At 49.4% G+C, this 20,901-nt stretch overlaps 1 protein-coding gene across 1 annotated transcript; it reads left to right on the top strand.

The window, feature by feature from the left end:
• Positions 1–1,556: 1,556 nt before the first annotated feature.
• Positions 1,557–20,733, top strand: Ddx27 (DEAD-box helicase 27). The gene is given in 21 exon segments (NM_001135801.1): positions 1,557–1,663; positions 5,204–5,350; positions 7,002–7,061; positions 7,262–7,421; positions 7,913–7,956; positions 8,046–8,132; positions 9,036–9,141; positions 10,901–11,074; positions 12,536–12,686; positions 14,176–14,275; positions 14,364–14,505; positions 14,765–14,918; positions 15,736–15,817; positions 15,904–16,081; positions 17,629–17,735; positions 17,843–17,945; positions 19,310–19,404; positions 19,481–19,604; positions 19,780–19,867; positions 20,265–20,336; positions 20,430–20,733. Coding segments are annotated over 21 exon segments (2,286 nt in total). The 5' UTR covers positions 1,557–1,570; the 3' UTR covers positions 20,449–20,733.
• Positions 20,734–20,901: the final 168 nt, after the last annotated feature.

Genomic DNA, 20,901 nt, shown 5'->3' on the forward strand with positions numbered 1-20,901 from the left:
TTTCCATCATATATTTTGAGGCAGAGTCTCACACCAAACCTAGACCTGCTGATACTGGCTAATCTAGTCAACCAGCTTAGACCCAGGCACCCTTGTTTCTATCTCCCAAGTGTTGAGATTCCAGGCAGCCCCGATGTCTGATCAATTTCTTCATGAATTCCATATTCCTCACTCTTGAGGGATGTACTAAAAGACAAGTACTTTATCTACTGAACCATTCTCCAGCCCGAGTTCCTTTTCTGTTTAGGTATGGTCTCAAATAGCCCAGGCTAGCTTTGAATTCTACAAAGGATAGCCTTGAACTTTGTATCCTCTTGCCTTACCCTTGTGCCCCACCACCCCATGTTTGGATTAGAGGTATAAACTGACACAAGTCGGTACAGGGAATTGAACCTAGAGCTTCATGCTATACAAGCAGTCTACAAGCTAAGGGCAGTGAGGCCTCTGGTGTGTGTTTCTCCTTGAGCCAGGAGATTGCCGTTTTGGCTAAACTGGCTGGACAGCAAGCCTTGTGGATCCTCTTGTCTCTGAGTTTGGATTAGAGTACTGGCTCCTTGATTCAGATTTTTTAAAAGATATTTCTGGCTGAGCAGTGGTGTTGCATGTCTTTAAACCCAGGGCTAAGGAGGAAAAGGCAGGTGATTCTCTGAGTTCAAAGTAGGTCTGATATATAGATGGAGTTCCAGGACAGTCAGGGTCAGAAAAACTGTCTGGAAATGCCAAATTAATAATAAACAAACAAATAAATAAAGTTGTGATTGATAAGTTACTAGGGAGGCAGAGGCAAGTGAATCTCTGAGTTCAGAGCCAGCCTCTCGTCTACAATGAAAGTTCCAGGATAGCCAGGGCTACACAGAGAAACTTGCCCCTCTTCAAAAAAGCATGTATTGAAAACAGTCTCTCACACTCTCTCACACAAACCTCAAAGTGTTTATTGTAGTGAGAAAAAAAAATCCAAGAACGTAAGAAAATAAAACTTACAATTCTACCACCTTTAAAATATTATCTATTTATTATTTAAAATTACCAAACCTGGGCCTTATGCAAGAGCAGCCAGCGCTCTTGTCTCAGTGGTTACACTGAACCAGCCCTCCAGAAATCCAGCCTCCTGTTAATTATTATCATTGTGCGTATAAAGACGGGTGTGTTCACTTGAAAAGGGTGTGTAGATCAGAGAACAATTCTGGATTCCGTGCTCTTCTTTCACCTCGTAGGTACCAGGATCAAACTCCTCAGGATAGTGTGGCAAACGCCTTTGCTAGGCTAAGCCGTCTTGGCAGCCCTTGCTACCATTGTTGTTTATTTCCCAAATGTACCATACTTCTAATTTTTCCCTCACCTTGTACACACTCTCAGACTTCCATTTCTTTCTGAAAATTGAAATCGTAGTTTTCTAATTTAAACAACGCCCCACCCACTTGGCTTTATTTTTCGAAACCACGCTGGCGAAGCCTCAAACTTCCCGAGAGCGGAAGTGACGTAGCAACGCGCGCGACGCTGAGCCGGTCGCGGAAAAGGCAGGTTGTGTCGGCGCGCCGCACTCACTTCCGGAAGTGGCTGCATCTTCAACATGCTGGCGGAGCTCGGTTTCATCGGGACCATCGGCGAAAATGACGAGGTGCCGGTTGAACCCGAGTCGGATTCCGGAGACGAGGAGGAGGAGGTGGGAACCGGCGGGGGAAGGAACCATGGGCGGGAGCGGCCGGGAATGAGCTGCGAGCTAAGCTGTGCGAACTCCGCAGGCGGAGTCAGTCTTGGTTCCTGCCTGGTTGGGGACACATGCTCCCGTGTATCCACCAAGCCTCCCAGGCTGTTCTAGTGGTGCTAGGGGATGTAGCCTTGAGAAAGTAGCTCTAGGGTGAGTGGCGAGTAAAACAAAAACAAAAACATCCAAAAAGCCAAAAAACCCTGCGTATCTCACATTGTCATCTGCCTGCCTCACACGGCCCTTCTTCGGGTCACCCAGAGCCTCTGCAGTCCGATTCCGAAAAAACTAAAGTCTAAGGCTCCAGTCTTTGCATTTCAGGATGTTGCTGTAAGGTTGTTTGGTGCTCTGCTGGCCAACTTGGGCATCTGTTCAAGGCTTCTGCCCTCTCTGTCCATCCACACACCGTTCTTTGCTTCTTCCACTGGCAAGTCACACCCGCAAACCTGCCTCCCTCACATACTTCGTTTCCTGTCCTCTTCGAGTAGTCTCCACGCCAAGCAGCAGAGTGGTCTTCTCATGATGCCGTTTCAATCCTGCAGTTGCTTTTCTATGTCTTTCAGAGTGGGACAGGCTCTGTTATCTCCTTTCTGGATTTGACTCTCAACAGCCCTCCTTGTCATGACAACACTGACACCCTGTTCCGTTCATGTCAGAAACTTTTATATTTGTTTTTTGTTTTTGTTTTTTTCCTGCTCAGAGCCTTTCACATCCCCACCCACCCCACCCCCTAAACATGCTTTCTCTCTGTAGCCCTGGCTGTCTTGAACCTACCTCTGTAGACATCGAACTCAGAGAGATTGCCTACTTCTGCCTCCTGAGTGCTATCACTGTACAGGACAGCATTTTTCTGATGTCTGTCACTGGAATGAGGCATTTTAAATAGGACTCAGGCTTGGGAGCAAGAACTTAAGGGTCTGGGTTGGAATATCACTTTTTCCCTCCTGACGCACCAGGCGGTGATCGTGAGATACTTAGCTCATGCCTTACCCCCTCTGTAAGGCAGAAATGAAGTGATACCTCACTTGGTAAGAGGCTTGTTGGTATCAAATTCTGTATCGGTTCTGTGTTTTGGAACGGGGCCTTGTAACCCCCTGGCTGGCCTCATTAAATTTGCTATGTAATTAAGACCAGACTTGAATTTCTGACCATCCTGTTCCTGTTTGCACTTTACGTACATTCATGTGTGCATGTGCACACGCTCACGTGTGGGTGCTTGTTCCCACGCATGTGTGTGGGGCCAGAGGACGACTTTGTGGGCTGTTACTCCACTTTCCACCTTGCTTAAAGACAGGATCTTTCATTGGTGTGAATGGAGTTCACTGGTTAGGCTAGACTGGCCATTATTAGACTCCCCAACCCCCATCTCCCACCCCCGTGTGTGTCTGTGCTTGGAGATGTATATGCCTCTGCAAGTGTGGTACATGCGTGTAGGTACATACACACGTGCTCGAAAGCCAGAGATTAATGACTATCCAGTGTGTCATTCCTCAGGAGCTGTCCACCTTGTTTTCTCTTACCGGAGCATGGGACTTACCAGTTAGGGTCGGCTGGTCAGTCAGCTTCTGGGGATATGTCGGTTTCAGCCTTCTCAGAAGTTTTAGAGATGTGGAGACATGGTTCTTCTGTGTAGCCCTGGCTGTCTTGGAACTTACTGTATAGACCAGGCTGGCCTGCTCAAATTCTGAGATCTGCCTGCTACCTCTGCCTCCCAAGTGCCAGGATTAAAGGTTTGCACCACCACAACTAGCTTAAGATTCATTCATTCATTCATTCATTCATTCATTCATTTATATTGAGACAGGGTTTCTCCATGTAGCCCTGGCTGTCCTGGTACTCTGCCTCCCAAGTTCTATTAAAGGCACGTACCTCAGCCACCTGGTAGATTTATTTGTTTTTATGTTTTGTGCATAGATATGTTTTTGTCTGCATGTTATGTATGTATACCACAGGTTCACAACAGCAGAACCTAACTAATGGGCTGGTGACTAAGTACAGTGATAGAGCATTGGCCTGCCATGCCTGAGGGCACAGGTTCAATTCTCATTACTGCCAGAACAACAAAAAGACATGTCATCGGGGGCTGGAGAGATGGTTCAGTGGTTAAGAGCACCGACTGCTCTTCCAGAGGTCCTGAGTTCAAATCCCAGCAACCACATGGTGGCTTACAACCATCTGTAATGGAATCCGATGCCCTCTTCTGGTGTGTCAGAAGACAGCTACAGTGTACTCATATACAAAATAAATAAATAAATCTTTAAAAAAAAAAAAAAAGACATGTCATCATGTATACATATGAGGCCCAGCATGGCCCCACACTTTTAATCCTTGTTTGAGGAGGCCAGAAGAGGGCATTGAATTCTTTGCAACTGGAGTTATAGAAAGTTGTTAGCTCCTAAGTTGGCACTGGGTACCAAACGGCCCCTGTGGAAGAGCAGTCAGTGCTCTTCTCTCCAGCCTAGATGATGACTCACCTTTACGCCTTGTGTGCATTAGGGACTCAGTAGCTATGTCTTTTTCTCTCAGCTTTACCGAAGTACATTATCGTTAATTGTGATTTTGTAAATATAATGTGGTGATTCGGTATGCGTACATTGTTATTATCATTATCACTGAGATAGGGTTGGATAGCCCTGGCTGTCCTGGAGCTCATTATGGAGTTCAGGCTGCCTTCAAACTCACTGAGATCCACCTGCCTTGGTCTCCAAGTGCTGGGATTAAAAGTGTGTGGCCATGCCAGGCCTCATATGTATACATGATGACATGTCTCTTTGTTGTTCTGGCAGTACTGGGAATTGAACCTGTGCCCTCAGGCATGCCAGGCCAATGCTCTATCACTGTACTTAGCCACCAGCCCATTAATTAGGTTTTGCTGTTGTGATAAAACACCGAGATCCAAAGCAATTTGGGGAGGAAAGGATTTATTTCAGCTTAGAGTTCTATATCACAGTCAGTCATCAAAGGAAGTCAGTGCAGAAACTCCAGGTGAATCAGGAACTGTAAGCAGAAGCCAGGGAGGAATGCTTACTGCCTTGCTCAGCCTGTTCCTTATACGGTTCAGGACCACCTGCCCAGGAGTGGTACCTCCTATGGTGGACTGGGCCCAACCGGATCGGTCATTAATTAAGAAAATGCTGGACAGATGTTTGGGTATGAAACTTGTTAGGTATTTAATAAAATTTTCTGTGCAGTTACTCACTTTTGGCCTTATAGACTATTGAGTCCCCACTGATAGGTGTGTTAAAAATCTCCCAGGACCGTTGTAGGCTGGTCACTTCCTTATTGTCTGTCCATATTTGCCTTCTATGTTTCTTTTGTATTCTGTGTGTTGATTTGAACCCCAGGTCTCACACGCACCATGCAGGCTCTTCCAACTGGTCTACCCATCTTCCCAGCTGTGGGTTTCTCCTGTCAGGCCCCCTCCCTTTCCACTTTCTGTTCTGCCTTCCCTCCCTCATCTCAGCTGGGCACTCTCACTCCCACTTCTCCTCTCTGCAGGGACCCATTGTGCTGGGCCTCAAGCAGAAAGCCCTGCAGAAGAACCGCAGTGCTGACTTCAACCCTGACTTTGTTTTCACTGAGAAGCAGGGCACGTATGATGGTAGCTGGGCCCTGGCTGACGTCATGAGCCAGCTCAAGAAGAAGGTAAGACTGACAGGGATGGGATTCAGGTGGTGGGCGATGGATGGGCTGTTAAGGTTGGACAGTCAGTAGGTGTTAGGACAAACACTTACCTCATGGCCTTTCACGTTCATCCTGCACTCAGGAGCGTTTGGAACGTGAGGACTCTGGAAATCCGTTGTGTAGGTTTGATGGAGTAGGGAGAGGAGGTTCTGAGTACCCCATAATCCTCGTGACAGCCTCAGTAGAAAGCACTGTAAAGTGAGCTGATTGTGGACTATGGTCAGAACTATATTAGTTTGTCTGCGGGTGACATTTATAACTATCAGAGAATCTTAGTTCAGTTGGTGAGATGGTAAGGGCATATGTTACCCGATGATCTGAATTTAGTCCCCAGGACCACATGGTAGGAGAGAACTGAGTCCTGCTGTTTGCCCTCTGACCCCCACATGCTCTGTATGGCTCTTATCCCCTACATCTGCTTCAGTAAATGAGTAAATGAGTTTTTCTTCTTTATTAAATGCTCACATCTGGGCCCGGTGGCACATGCCTATAATCCTAGCAGAACAGAAGGTGAAGTTTGTGTGAAAGTGTACTGCATGCACAGTGTGTACGCAGTCTAGAAGAGGGTGTCAGATCCCAAAGAACTGGAGTTTTAGGGGGTCGTGAGCGGTCTGTGGATCTGGAAGCTGTAGTGGAGCCTGGCTCCTCCAGAAAAACAGCCAGCGTTCGTAACTGACGAGCCATCTTTCCAGCACCAAGATGTGCGTGTGTGCGTGTGTGTGTATCTGCTAGGCATGTACAGGTGTGTGTGTGTGTGTGTGTGTGTGTGTGTGTGTGTGTGTGTGTATCTGCTAGGCATGTACAGGGGTGTGTGTGTGTCTGTCTGTCTGCCTGTCTGCCTGCCTGCCTGCCTGCCTGCCAGGCATGTACAGGTGCCTACTGAGGCCAGAATGGAGAACTGATCTTTTGGAGCTGGAGTTAAAGGTGTCTGTGGACCACCCAGTGCAGTACCTGGAAATGGAACTCCGGCTCTGATTTGAGCAGCAGATGATCTTAACTGCTGTGCCATCTCTCCAGCTTCTAAAATAGTCTTAAAAAAAATTGTGTTCTTAGTAATCTAGTATTTATTCTTATTTTTAAACAAACCATTTAATAACTTTTTTTAAACATTTAATGTTCATATGCCCATGGTAATATGTTTGGATCAAATCCTACTTTGGTCGTTAACTTTGGTTAACAAAGTTTGCAGATTGATTAAGATTTCCAAAGCGAGGGGTTGGGGATTTAGCTCAGTGGTAGAGCGCTTGCCTAGGAAGCGCAAGGCCCTAGGTTCGGACCCCAGCCCCGAAAAAAAAGAACCAAAAAAAAAAAAAAAAAAAAAAAAGATTTCCAAAGCGAGCCTTTGGCAGCACCGTCTAATAGCCTTTGAGACAACCTTAGATAGGATTGACAGGCCAGGTCGGCTTGGAACTCACTGTACTCAAGGCTGGCTTTGGCTTTGTGGCTTCTTGCCTCCACCCTTCCAAACACTAGATTACAGGCATGAGCCGCCATGCCTAGCTCAGACAAGCCTTTTCTGTACTAACATTTTGGGTCCTGACCCTGTGACATGCCTGTTTGGCGTCCTTCCTGCATTATGCGTTCCTTTGACCTGTCTTGATTTTCTCTTCAGAGGGCAGCCACTACCCTGGATGAGAAGATTGAGAAAGTACGGAAGAAAAGGAAAGCAGAGGTGAGGCTGTGGCCATTGTAAACACGCTCTGGCCTGTGGCTTTGGGCTTCACTGCCTGAGAGTGGGGCGGGAACAGGTGATGCAGTCTGCGTGGTCCTGACTCCTTACTGTCTGGCTGCGAAGCTCACCATGGCTTCTCTAAGGTTCTGAGTTTCCTGGTATTTGTAGTCACGCCTATTTTATTTGATTTTTTTCTTCAGGATAAGGAAGCCAAGTCTGGGAAGGCAGAGGAGAAAGAAGGCCAGGAGGGCTCTGACCTGAAGGGGCAGGAGAATCTAGGAGAGAATGAGGCAGGCTCCAAGGACGAAGAGTCTGAGACTGACTACTCCTCTGAGGATGAGGAGATCCTCACCAAAGCAGGTAGACCGATGCGCCTGCTCTGCAGGAGGCTATGCGGTCTTCTGTGCTGGTGCCGCTGGGCCCACAGTGCTGGGATGTGTTGTATTAGGTTGTCTCTTCATCGGCCATCATGTCAGGGGTTTATTCTTTGTGGGCAGCCACTTCTCCCTCATCCTCAGCTCCACAGAGCGTTGGCTCTTCTACAGCTTACCTGCTTGGGGTGACTCAGCCACATTGCGTTTGCCTATGCAGTTGGGGATCCAATGAACATTTGTCAGAATTCACTAAAATGCCACAGTGTTGTGTTGTGTTGTGTTAAGAGCCTACTGTCTACACTGTACTCCTCGGGCTAGTGTCCTGTCTGCATTTGTTATTATCTGTGACAGGAGGCTGGGACAGCAGCCTCCCTGGACAGTGATGGGCCTAGCAGTCCCTGGACAGTACTGAGGACATGTGGTCCAGAGGCAGCACTGGGTAGGAAAGACTATGCTCACTGCTGTGTTTTCCCACAGACACACTCAAAGTGAAGGAGAAGAAGAAGAAGAAGAAGGGCCAGGTGAGCCTGAGTCTGAGGTTGCGGGGCAGCTTGACGTGCAGGCTTGGCTGCTCTGCTGAGTTCTTTTCTTGCGGTCTGGTCTGTTGCAGGAATCAGGAGGATTCTTTGAAGATGCATCTGAATATGACAAAAGCCTGACCTTCCAGGACATGAACCTCTCCCGGCCCCTCCTGAAGGTAGGGCAGCAAGGGTTTGGCAACAAGGGTTGATTCTTTTTTGATTGATTCACTTTCGTGTGCGCGCGTGTGCTCATGTGCAGTGTGAATGTGTGTGTGCTGGTGCCTGTGGACGTCAGGAGAGGGCATGGATCCCCTGCAGCTGGAGTTCCAAGTGATTGTGAGCTGCCACGGGTGCTGGGAACCAAAGTCAGGTCTCCCGCAAGAGCAGCAAGTGCTCTGAGTTGCTGAGCCATCACTCCATAGAGTCTCATGTAGTCTAGGCGCCCTGTGAACATGCTGTGTAGCTGAGGTCGGCCTTGAACTCCTGGTCCTCCTGCCTTGTCTCCCAAGGGCTAGGATCTAGATGCACATCACCGTAACCAGCTGATGACTGACAAGGGTCGATTCTTACAGTAGGCTCCATCCAGGCTCCTTGCATTCCCCATTGACCTCCTCAGTGTTGTGGGCTCAGCTTCCAGAGTTTGAGCAGTAAGTCCCACTTTCATTTGGGATGAAACCAAAGTCCTTGCACTGACTTCCAGACTGCTCTCCCTTCCAGTCCCTTTGGAGGACATTGCAGCACTTTTCTCCTTTGCATCTGCTGTTTCTCTGCTTGAAGGAGTTTTTCTGGAAGTCTCCTGCGGTGCTCTCCCACCCCACACTGTCCAGTGAGTCATCCCTGACACCCCTGGTATGACTCAGTGTCTTCCCTGGTTGTCTGCAGCTCCGTCATGGCTGCGTTTATCTTTATAGAATGGGTGTCTTGTTTTTCTGCCGTTCCCAGAGTGAGGCTTTCCTTTTTGTTTCCTGCTGTCCAGTGTGCAGTTGGTGCCTTAGGCTCCGGAGCAGAGGCACTCAGAGGAAGCTGTGTGCCTGGGAGGCTTGTTACCTGCCCTGTCTGACTGTGACTTTTCCCTTCAGGCCATTACAGCCATGGGCTTCAAGCAGCCCACTCCAATTCAGAAGGCATGCATTCCTGTGGGTCTGCTGGGGAAAGACATCTGCGCCTGCGCAGCTACTGGGACAGGTGAGGGGGGGTGGGGAGGAGGTGGAGGCAGCGGCAGTGGAGTGCACAGCGCTCTAGGCTGCTGTGACTGCTCAACACACCTAGCTCCTTAAAGATTGATTAGTGAGCTGGGTGGTGGTGGTGCACGCCTTTAATCCTAGCATTCGGGAGGCAGAGGCACATGGATCCGAGTTTGGAACCAGGTTTGTCTACATAGAGTTCCAGGAAAACCAAAACTACACAGAGAAATCCTATCTCAAAAAACCTAAAATAAAGATTATGACTACTTTACCCGCTCGTATGTATAAGTACCATATGTGTGCAGGTGTGGTATAGGGCCTTGTGTAACTGTACCTAGGGTTGACCGTAAAGTACCATGTATGTGCAGGGAACCCACCCAGATCTTCTACAGGAGCAGCAAGTTCTCTCAACCACCGAGCTATCTTTTCAATAGAAAGTGTATTCCTCTAATCTCAGAAGTGAGACAGGAAGATTGGAAATTTCTGCTCAGTCTGGGGGATTAGAGAGTATCTTAAAAAGAAAAGTCTGTAGAAATCTGTACTGAATTGGCAATATGAGGTCTTTGCTGCTAAAGATTTTATTTATTAGTTATGTGTTTATGTGTATGTCTTATGTGGGTATATGTACATGTGAGTGTGGGTATGCCCAGAGTCCAGAAGTGGTGGCAGGTCCCCTGAGCTGGAGTCGCAGGCAGCCTGGTGGGGGTGCCGAGAGCTGTGTTCATTTTTCTAGACGAGTAGCACTCTGACCGTTGAGCCATCTCCCAGGTGGTGATTTTTTTTTTTTTTTTTATAAATATTTTTAACTCTCTTGCTGTCTTCAGACATAGCAGAAGAGGGCATCTGATCTGGTTACAAATTGTGAGCCACCATGTGGGTGCTGGGAATTGAACTCAGGACCTCTGGAAGAACAGTCAGTGCTCTTAACCGCTGAGCCATCTCTCCAGCCCCTCTCAGTTGGTGATAGTAACAGTATTTAAAGCTGTTGGGATGCCAGTTTGGCTTCCTAGCAGCATGCTCTAGAACACTGAACTTGGGGACTGGAGAGATGGCTCAGAAGTGAAAAGCACTGGCCACTTTCTCAGAGGACCAAAGTTTTGTTCCCAGTACCCACTTGGCAGCTTAGCAGGTATCTGTAACTGCAGCTCCAGGGGATCAGATACCCGATCTCTGCTGGCCTCCACGGGCACCAGACATCTGTCCGTCCAGGGTAAATCCTCACAGACATGTAAAATATAAAATAAATAAGTGTCAGGGCTAGAGAGACAGTTTAGGGGTTAAGAGCACTGGCTGCTCTAATGGGACCCAGGGTCACTTCCCAATCCCCAGTGGCAGTTCACAGCTGTCTCTAACTCCAATTCCAGAGGACCCATTGCCCCTGTATGGTTTCAGGACGCATGTGTGGCATCCATGCACAGACATGCACATAAGTGTACAGAAAGGATGAATCTTTTCGATAATGAATGACGGAGACTCTAAGCTGTTGAGCTTTGTGTCTGGCATCCACTGGTGCTTGGATGGGGATGGGGATGGGATGATAGTGGGTCCTGGGGAGAATGGCTTGCCTGGTAACGACCTGCTCCAGCCTGGTCATCACGCTTTTCTTTACAAATGTTTACGTGGACATGGTGCGGCAGTAGGCACACACAGCATGCGTAAGTTGTGTGCTCCCATAAGCAGAGATGTGGGTTCCTGTACTCAGCTGGGGCCAAAGCATGGAGGGTGCCGAAGCTGCTCTCTGCTCTCCTGTCCTCCTCTAGGCAAAACGGCAGCCTTTGCACTGCCAGTCTTAGAGCGTCTGATCTACAAGCCCCGTCAGGCTGCGGTCACTCGAGTGCTGGTGCTGGTCCCCACCAGAGAGCTGGGCATCCAAGTGCACTCTGTCACCAAGCAGCTGGCCCAGTTCTGCAGCATCACTACCTGCCTGGCTGTGGGTAAGTGAGGGCCACGGCCTCTGGGAGATACAGTGTGATGGATAGAGGGCGGACCTTTGTGTTAATTGGGTCCACCTAAAAATTAGTGGACATGTTTTCATAGTGGGTACTGGAGCAGGGAAGGATGGTTCATTAAGACTTAACTCTTGGGGGTTGGGGATTTAGCTCAGTGGTAGAGCGCTTGCCTAGCAAGCACAAGGCCCTGGGTTCGGTCCCCAGCTCTGAAAAAAAAAAAGAAAAAGAAAAAGACTTAACTCTTTTTGTTTTGTTTTATATTTTTGAGGTAAGGTTTTAATATGTAGCCCAGGTTGGCTTAAATCTTTTAACTGTGTATAGCTCAGTTTGACCTCAAACACAGCAATCTTCCTGCCTTCCCTCCTGCTAATGAGTGAGACAGCTAGTACACTTGGCATGACGCGACCTCCTTGATTTGTAGTGCCGGAGAGTGAATCTAGGGGCTTTTGTGATACTGTATTATTTTATTTTATTTATTTATTTATTTATTTTGGTTCTTTTTTTTTGGAACTGGGGACCAAACCCAGGGTCTTGTGCTTCCTAGGTAAGCGCTCTACCACTGAGCTAAATCCCCAGCCCCGTGATACTGTATTATTGAACGCCATTTCTACTCACAAAACTTAACCTTGGGGTTGGAGAGTTAGTCCAGTGGTTCAGAACATGTGCTACTCTAAAAAAAGGACCTGGGTTTCAGTTCCAAGCACCCACATGTAGCTCACAACTATCTGTAAAGAGATCTGATGCCCTCTTCTGGTGTATCTGAAGACAGCTACAGTGTACTTATATATAATAAATGAATAAATTTTATTTAAAAAAAAAATTAAAAAAAAAAAAAAACAAAAAACCCCACAGTATTATTTTCCATAGAAACTTTTGTGATCCTAGCTCTTGGGAAGATGAGGTAGGGCTCATTGCCAACCTGGGCTACATATGTGGGGCTCTGTTTTACACCAAACAAGAAAGATGAGGCTTCAAAGGTCAGACTTGTAGGTACTGTATCCGTTTAGGGCGGAATTTCCACTTGGTGTGAGCGATCGTGTTTGGGGAGGACTCTCAGTGAAGTTAGTGTCATGGAGTCTCACTTTGACCCAGTGTGTGCAGTTGGGAATGATCGGGGATGGTCATGGTTCCAGGACAGGGACATCATCGGTTTGTGCAGCTGCTGCCTTCAGACCCAGAGCTCTAGCCGTTGAGTTCTGAAGTGCTGCTTTGATGTCTGCTCTCAGCGGATTGTAATGGATGCATCAAAACCCCAAAGAAGACTTAACCTTGACAAAGAGAATTCTGGGATGGGGATATGGCTCCCCATCCATGCTCATTGAGAAATCATATTGCCAAGGCCTTGGGCTCTCTTGCTTCTCTGTGTTCTACATTTGCCCTGAGCCCCAGGCAGGTGGCACCACTGCTGAATGACTGACCAGGTCATCCATGGGGTCTGCTCTGCAGGGGGCCTGGATGTGAAGTCTCAGGAAGCCGCTCTTCGGGCAGCACCAGACATCCTCATTGCCACTCCTGGCCGGCTCATCGACCACCTCCACAACTGCCCTTCCTTCCACCTGAGCAGCATTGAAGTGCTCATCTTGGACGAGGCTGACAGGTGTGCCTGAGGTGCAGGGCCTGGGATTGTGCACTGTTCCCTGTGTATTCTCTAAGGCTCTGGGTGACTCCTGTGTAGCACCATTACTGTTCACATTGTGTCTCTGTCCAGATTCTGGGTATGCGTGTGTGCTCTCTCCCTTCCCTTCCCTTCCCTTCCCTTCCCTTCCCTTCCCTTCCCTTCCCTTCCCTTCCCTTCCCCCACCTCTCCTTTCCCTCTTCTTCCTCCCCATCTCCCTCCGTCCTTATTCCCCTCCCCCTTCCTCCTTTCCTCCTTTATAAGGAGCTGCTTACGAGGTAGGAGAGGTCATTCGGGAATAGTGCTGGTGCCTGTAACCCCAGCACTTAGAAGGCTGGGGTACTGAGGTGTGAAGATGGCCAAGAGTGAGGCTAGCTCAGAGGACATAGCAAGTTCCAGACCAGCCTGTGCGCGGAGCGAGTCAGTGTCTCCAAAGAATCAGAACTCTACCATTTCTGAGATTTGAAAATTCGAGATCCTCAGAACAGATCTTTTTCATGTCTGTACCCATCTCCTGCTGAATACAATAGTAAGAGGAATGCAGGCAGTATAGCTTCTGCAGGCTACTTCCGGGACTGCCTCTCCACACTGCCCTCCCCTCCCCTCCACACTACTTCCTGCCCCTCCACATTTCCCTCCCCCGCCACACTGCCCTCCCCTCCCCCTCCACACTCTACTTCCTGCCCCTCCACATTTCCCTCCCCCTCCACACTGCCCTCCCCTCCCCTCTACACTGCTCTTCCCTCCACACTGCCCTCCCCTTGTTCATATGTCCCAGTTCGACCAATGACAGGTCCATTGAGGAAGTGGGTTACCCTCTTGGCGGAGCACAGGAGAACTGAGCACACCTCACACTTGTTCCTCTCTCAGCTCAGCTGATGACAGCCCAGTTGGTCCAGCTCAGCTCTTGTGTGTCACGTCTGTGGTGCGCCCCTCCTGAACACTGTTAATGCCCACATGGTGTGTTTCCACAGCACAGCACCATCTCCTTGATCTGCTTCAAGCTTCTGTAAACCCTTACCCAGCAGCCTCCTCCCTAGGATGGCTTAGCATTCCAGTCACCAGGACACAACTGGACAAGCACAGAGAGAGCGAGTCTGAGGGGTTATTCCAGGCAGACTAAAGAGACATGACCATCACCTGAAACACAGCATTTGGGGGTACAGTGGAGGAGATTGGTCTTGTCCAAACACTCATGTCTGTCGGGTGGTTTGACGTTGTGCTTATATAGGAGCAGGTTATTGTCTTCAGAATATGTGCTGCTGGGACATTTGGGGACAAGCTGCTGGGATCTCGGTGCCTTGTAGAATAGGACAGAGTCCTGGTGGCTCAGACATAACAGAATAAGGGTGAGACAACAGCAGTCCCAGAGTAAGCCTGAGTCTCAATACGGCCATGGCCTGTGCGGTACCCTCCCTCACCCTCGCTCTTGGCGGAAGAGCTTCCTCAGCATGTCCACTCCTTCCTCCAGGATGCTGGATGAGTATTTTGAGGAGCAGATGAAGGAGATTATCCGAATGTGTTCCCACCACCGCCAGACCATGCTCTTCTCGGCCACCATGACAGATGAGGTGGGTGTGCCTAGTTGCATGCAGAGGATCCCAGACGGGCAAGCCCTCCTTTTTCTCCACGTCACAGCCCTGACCTTGTACCTGGTAGGTGAAAGATCTGGCTTCGGTCTCCTTAAAGAATCCTGTGCGGATATTTGTGAACAGCAACACAGATGTAGCTCCCTTCCTACGGCAAGAGTTCATCCGGATCCGGCCTAACAGGGAAGGGGACCGGGAAGCCATTGTGGCAGGTGAAGCCTCGGGGCTGGACTGGGCAGGGTGGGCATCTGCACTCAGGCTCTTGGTTTCTTTTGTTGTCTAGATGCCTCAATCCATTGTCCCCTAGCTCAGACAGTGGCACTGCTTGTCACCTAGCCCACGTCACCTCTTACAGGAGGCTGGCTAGCCTGCTGTCTCCTATACTTTAGAGCTGGCTTCGCCTTGGCATGTGAGCCCCACAGACAGGACATGGTCAGTGTGCTCAGTGCTGGCTCACTCTTCTCTCTGCAGCTCTACTGATGAGAACCTTTACTGACCACGTGATGCTGTTCACCCAGACCAAGAAGCAGGCCCATCGCATGCACATCCTCCTAGGGCTGCTGGGGCTGCAGGTGGGCGAGCTCCATGGTAACTTGTCACAGACGCAGCGGCTGGAAGCTCTCCGGTAATGCTTGGTGCTGCCCTCCTTCCTGGTAGGCCCAGGGGACCTTATGGGGAGCAAGCAGGACTGTGGGGTTGTGTTAGAGCAGAGGCAGGAGACACAAATAATCAGTGCCCCACTTTAAGCAGTTGGCTACGCCAGTGTCTGCCACCACACCTCTAGTCCCAGCAGTGGGAGACTGAGGTGGGAATCGGTGACCTCTTGGAAACCGTTAGTTCTAATCTGAATGCTGTAAGGGTGCGTGTAGTTAGATCTGGCCTGACCTTAGAGCACGAGGCTCTCATTGCTTTCCTGTGTGTGGCTTTCCCAGGGCAGTGCAAATGTCAGATTGTTAAGATTCACCTTTGGCCAGCAGCCATTCCATGAGCATCTGCTGTGTATGTGCTACACGGTTCCTGCATGGTTTGCCATTCAGTTCTCCAGAGCAGAGGAGAGCTAGGGGCAGGGCCTTCAGAACGCCCTCGCTGCCCTGCTCGGCACTGCCTGAGAGCTGTCTGTCAAGCAAGGAGGCTCCACCCTCTGGGGCTCTGCCCTCTGCTCTCTGCTGTAGTCTGGACAGTTGGTTCCCAAACTTGAGTGTGATGGGAACTGCCTGAAACAGTATATACCGCCTTGGCTACTTAGTGCTGGTTGTTTTTATTTATTTTGTGTGCTTGAGTGTGTGACATGGTGCTAGTGTGGAAGTCAGAAGACAGCTTGTAGGAACTAGTCCTCTCCAGCATGTGGGCCCAGGGATTGAGATCCTTCCATCGTGAGGCCCCAGGTCCTCAGGCGTGGTGGCAGATACCTTTACCATTAACATCTCTTTGGCTCTTTCTAGGCGCTTTAAGGATGAACAGATTGACATCCTGGTAGCCACAGATGTGGCAGCCCGTGGGCTTGACATTGAAGGAGTGAAAACAGTGAGTCCTGTATTGCTTCTGTTGGTGGGGTCCCGGTGCCTCCCTGCCTGCCTGCTGCACCTCAGTATCCTTGCTCTAATCTTCAGGTGATCAACTTCACCATGCCCAACACTGTTAAACACTATGTGCACCGGGTGGGGCGAACTGCACGTGCTGGCAGGGCTGGGCGCTCTGTCTCTCTGGTGGGAGAAGAGGAGCGGAAGATGCTGAAGGAGATCGTAAAGGCTGCCAAGGCTCCAGTGAAGGCTCGGATCCTTCCCCAGGGTGAGCAGCACGGGGTTGGGCTCAGGCAGCTTGAGCTCTGTCGCTCCTGAGTCCCCTGGACAGCAGCTGTGGAGCATGCAGAGTGATGACAGTAGGGTCCAGCTCGTCAGAACTTTAGGAGTTAACAGAGCCCCCCTTCCTACTGGGCGGCGAGGCTAGCACTTACTCTTGGCTCTCATCCCATTTGGTCTGTTCCTGTGGGTGCCCACCCTTTCTTCCTTCCTTCTCCTGTTTTTGAATCCAACACTAGAGATGGAACCTCGTGCCTGTGCATGCCAGGTAGCTACTCTCCTGCCAAGCTTTGTCCCAGACTTTGGTTTGTTTTGAGATGTGGTCTCAGTTGTCCAGGGTGGCCCTCAAACTGGTTCTGTGGCTCATGATAGACTCCTTTTATTTGCTAGTTTCCTTTTTCTTTTTCTCCTCCTCTTCTTCCTCCTCCTCTTCTTCCTCTTCCTCTTCTTCCTCCTCCTCTTCTTCCTCTTCCTCTTCTTCCTCCTCCCCCTCCTCCTCTTCCTCTTCCTTTTCTTCTTCCTCCTCTTCCTCTTCCTGAGGCAGGGTCTTGCTATGCTCTGTAAACCGGATTGGCCTCAAAGGTGTGCCCACCATGCCTGGCCTTGGCTTACATGTGTTAACACTGCTGAGTTGAATCTACTTGTGGGGATTAGTGATAATAAAAATGAACTCTGTAATCAGAGAGCTCATCCTTCAGAGTCTCTTCTTTTTGTGGATGTCTTTCATTTCTTTTTGTTTTGAGGTTTTATTTCTTTTTATTTTATGTAGGTGGATGTTCTGATGTTCTGCATGGATGTCCGTGTAGTGTATGTGTGATGCTCCTAGAGGCCAGAAGAGGGCATCAGATCATCTAGAGCTGGGATTACGGATGAGACTGAGCAGCCTGTGGGTGCTGGGAACAACCCAGGTCCTGGAAGAACAGCCAGTGTTCTTCCAACCTGTTTTCCCCATTGTCATTTCTGGTTGTCACTCAGGGAGTGGGTCCTTCTGTGCCCTTCAGTGCTGTTGTCCTAGTAGCCAGGAATGGAGTAGGAAACAGCAGCTGGTATTTTGCTATGGGAGTCAGTGAGTTAACAGTGTGACCCAGTGACAGAAGGAGAGGAGCATGTTAGAAAAGCTGTCAAGTCTGGTTTTACCTCTCATCTGGCTGTAGGAACAGTGGGGATCACAGATGTGTGCTGTTGTGCCTGGCTTTGTGAGGGTTCTACGTGACATCTCCACGGCCCTTATGTTTACATTTATTTATTTATTTATTTATTTAGGTTCTTTTTTTCGGAGCTGGGGACCGAACCCAGGGCCTTGCGCTTCCTAGGCAAGCGCTCTACCACTGAGCTAAATCCCCAACCCCTTATGTTTACTTTTGAGAAGACTTCTGGCTCTCTTGTGCTCAGGCTGGGCTGAGCAGGTCTCAGCCTCCTGAGAAACCAAGGATTGGCAGGCATCATGGGGCCTCATTCTTAGTAGGTATCTGCATTATTTTCGCTAACTGCCTAGTAGTCCCCTTCATTTTTATTCTTCTTTTCCTTTCCTGTAAGATGTTATCCTCAAATTCCGGGACAAGATTGAGAAAATGGAGAAAGATGTGTATGCAGTGCTGCAGCTGGAGGCGGAGGAGAGAGAGGTGCAGCAGTCAGAAGCCCAGGTGAGGCTGTGTGGCCTCTCCCCACTCCTGCGCTCATGACAGCTGCAGCGCTCACCTGGCAAGGACGCTGCAGTGTGACCACGGGTATCCTTGTACCATCCCCACAGATCGACACAGCACAGCGACTCTTATCCAAAGGGAAACAGACAGCAGACCAGGAACCTGAGAGGAGCTGGTTTCAGACCAAAGAAGAGAGGAAAAAGGAGAAGAGTAAGTCCTGAAGCTCCTCACTGGCTGGGCACTATAAGGGCCCGACTTTGAATTTCCCCGTATAAGGAGCTCATGACATAACTTCCACGTTGAGGGATATTGAAAGTTTAGCCAATTTTTGCCACTAGGCAGATGGGGTAGGATGTCCCGAGAATCTTTGAACATGTGCTCCTTAGTTAAGTAAGCGTGTGTGTTCTGTGGGGGATGCCAATCTCTGACTGTACTGGCAGTTTCAAAATGACCTCCCATATAGGCTGTGCCAGCAATGTCAGACATCCTACCTCTATTTGATGGGACAGGCAGGAGGGTGAGTGTATTAGACTCCAGGGTAGAAGAGGGCTGTGACTGTTGGTGGAAGCTGTTGAGTCCTAGGTAAAACCTGTCTTTGCCCTTTGTAGTGGGAGTGGAGAGAGTAGGAGCCTTCAGTGTACCGAGGCAGCTGGGGCTGATGAGCTGAGGGACAGACAGCCTCAGCTGTTTCTCTTCAGGGTCTTAGGTTATCCACCCTGTTATTTATTTATTTATTTAGATTTATTCATTTCATGTATGTGAGTACACTGCCACTGTCTTCAGACACACCAGAAGTAGACATTGGATTACATTACAGATGGTTGTGAGCCACCATGTGGTTGCTGGGAATTGAACTCAGGACCTCTGGAAGAGCAGTCAGTGCTCTTAACCACTGAGCCATCTCTCCAGCCCTAGGGTCTCTCATTGGTCTAGAACAAAGCAAATGGGCCTAGTCTGGCTGGCCAGTGAACCCTAGAGATCAGCCTTTCTCTGCCACCTCAGTATTGGGGTTATAAACAGATTACCACCACCACTACCCCATGTAATAGCTTCTGGGTGCTGGGTTCACCCTTAATCTCAAGATTCTGGTGGCAGAGGTGGGTGGATCTCTGAGTTCCAGGCAAGCCAGGAGTACATAGACTCTGTGTCGAGAAGCCAGTTTAAAATGAACAGGGCCGGGCTGGAGAGATGGCTCAGTGGTTAAGAGCACCGACTGCTCTTCCAGAGGTCCTGAGTTCAATTCCCAGCAACCACATGGTGGCTCACAACCATCTGTAATGGCATCTGATGCCCTCTTCTGGTGTGTGAAGACAGCAACAGTGTACTCGTATACATTAAATAAATAATAAATAAATCTTTAAAAAAAAAAATGAACAGGGCCAACTTGCCAGTGGCTGCACCACTGAGGAGTATGACTCCCCTTCTCCCAGCAACCATAATTGAGCAACCCTCCCCAAGCCATCATTCTTCCCTGAAGGGCACTTTACTCAGTGAGCTGTCACCCCCTAGTTACTTCTCATTTTAATTATTGACAGAGTCAAACAGCCCCTAAAATCCACTCTGTTTCATTCCAGTTGCCAAGGCTCTGCAGGAGTTTGACTTGGCCTTAAGAGGAAAGAAGAAAAGGAAGAAGTTTATGAAGGACGTCAAGAAAAAGGGGGAGATGACGGTGAGTGGCCTCCCTGTGGCACAGGGTCCCATGGAGCACTGGTTGGTTCTGTGCTCATCCCTCACTCTGCTCCTAGGCGGAGGAGAGGTCCCAGTTTGAAATCCTCAAGGCACAGATGTTTGCAGAGCGGCTGGCCAAGAGGAACCGCAGAACCAAGCGAGCACGGGCAATGCCTGAGGAAGAGCCTGCAGCAGGCCCTGGTAAGCGATGAGGAGGTCCATTCTGATGCCTGCACCAGGGCAAGTGTTGGTGGCGTGCATGGCAGTGACCAAGCTTTGGAGGACTTGGGATGTATCCGTGTACTTGAATTCTGGAATTCTCTCCCTCAGTGTCAGGGGACTCAGTAGCCTCTGAGCCATTTTTCTCTGTGTGCAGCCAAGAAGCAGAAGCAGCACAAGAAGTCTGTGTTTGATGAAGAACTCACCAACACAAGCAAGAAGGCCCTGAAACAGTACCGGGCTGGGTAGGTTTAAGTGCTGTATTCAGCCTCTGTGCTGCTCACGGAAGCATCTGCATCTAGGCTCACTCCCAACTCTTCCCTAGAGCTTCATAATGCTGTGTGTGACTCAGGTCCTGATGAGCAGGAGCAGGGGAGGTCTAGTGTGCTCCCTACAGGAGCTCTCCTCATATAGACAGCTTGATCTGGCTGGTCGGAAAGGCCTGCCCGCTGATTCTGAGTTGTCGACTGACTTCCAGAAGGGCATGTCGTTCTGTACAAGCCCACAGGAGACTGAGCCCCAGCCGCTAAACTTTCCTCTCAGCACTCGTCCCTCCTCTGCTGGCCAGCGAAGCCAAGATAGGGTGGGTGCCGTCACTCATGCCCCACAGCCTGCCCAGCTCATACCTCATCTCTCTTACAGCCCTTCCTTTGAAGAGAGGAAACAGTTAGGTCTGCCCCGCCAGAGGAGAGGGAACTTCAAGTCTAAGTCCAGGTGATGCTGCGCTTTGGAGGGGCTGGAGAGGCAGGCTGCTGTGGGAGGCAGTACTGTCCTCCCTTCTGGTTCTAATGTTGATTTCCTTAATAGGTACAAGAGAAAGAAGTAGTATGAGTGGTGTGAAGAAGTTGGTGGGACAATTTTATATCCCTTCCCTGTGGGAAGTCATCTTGTCTTGGTCTGAATTTTTCCATTTATGAAACCCCAAACCCGAGGCTGGAGAGATGGCTCACTGGTTAAGAGCACTGACTGTTCTTCCAGAGGACCGGAGTTCAAATCCCAGCAACCACATGGTGGCTCACAACCATCTGTAATGGGATCTGATGCCCTCTTCTGATGTGTCTGAAGACAGCTACCATGTACATACGTACATAAATAAAATCTTTAAAAACAACAGACCCTCCTGTTGTCTGTGGATCTGTTGGAACAGCTCTTAGATACTCACCCAGTGTTATTCATGCCTCCTTTTTTAAATCTTGAGTGTGTAGCCCAGGCTAGCTTGGAGCCTGCGGTTTAGGCCTCTATTTATTGATGGGATTACAGGTGTGCACTGCTGTGCCGG

Source organism: Rattus norvegicus, chromosome 3 (assembly GCF_021556685.1).
Source record: "Rattus norvegicus strain SHRSP/BbbUtx chromosome 3, alternate assembly SHRSP_T2T, whole genome shotgun sequence".
In the NCBI taxonomy this organism is placed as follows: Eukaryota; Metazoa; Chordata; class Mammalia; order Rodentia; family Muridae; genus Rattus; species Rattus norvegicus.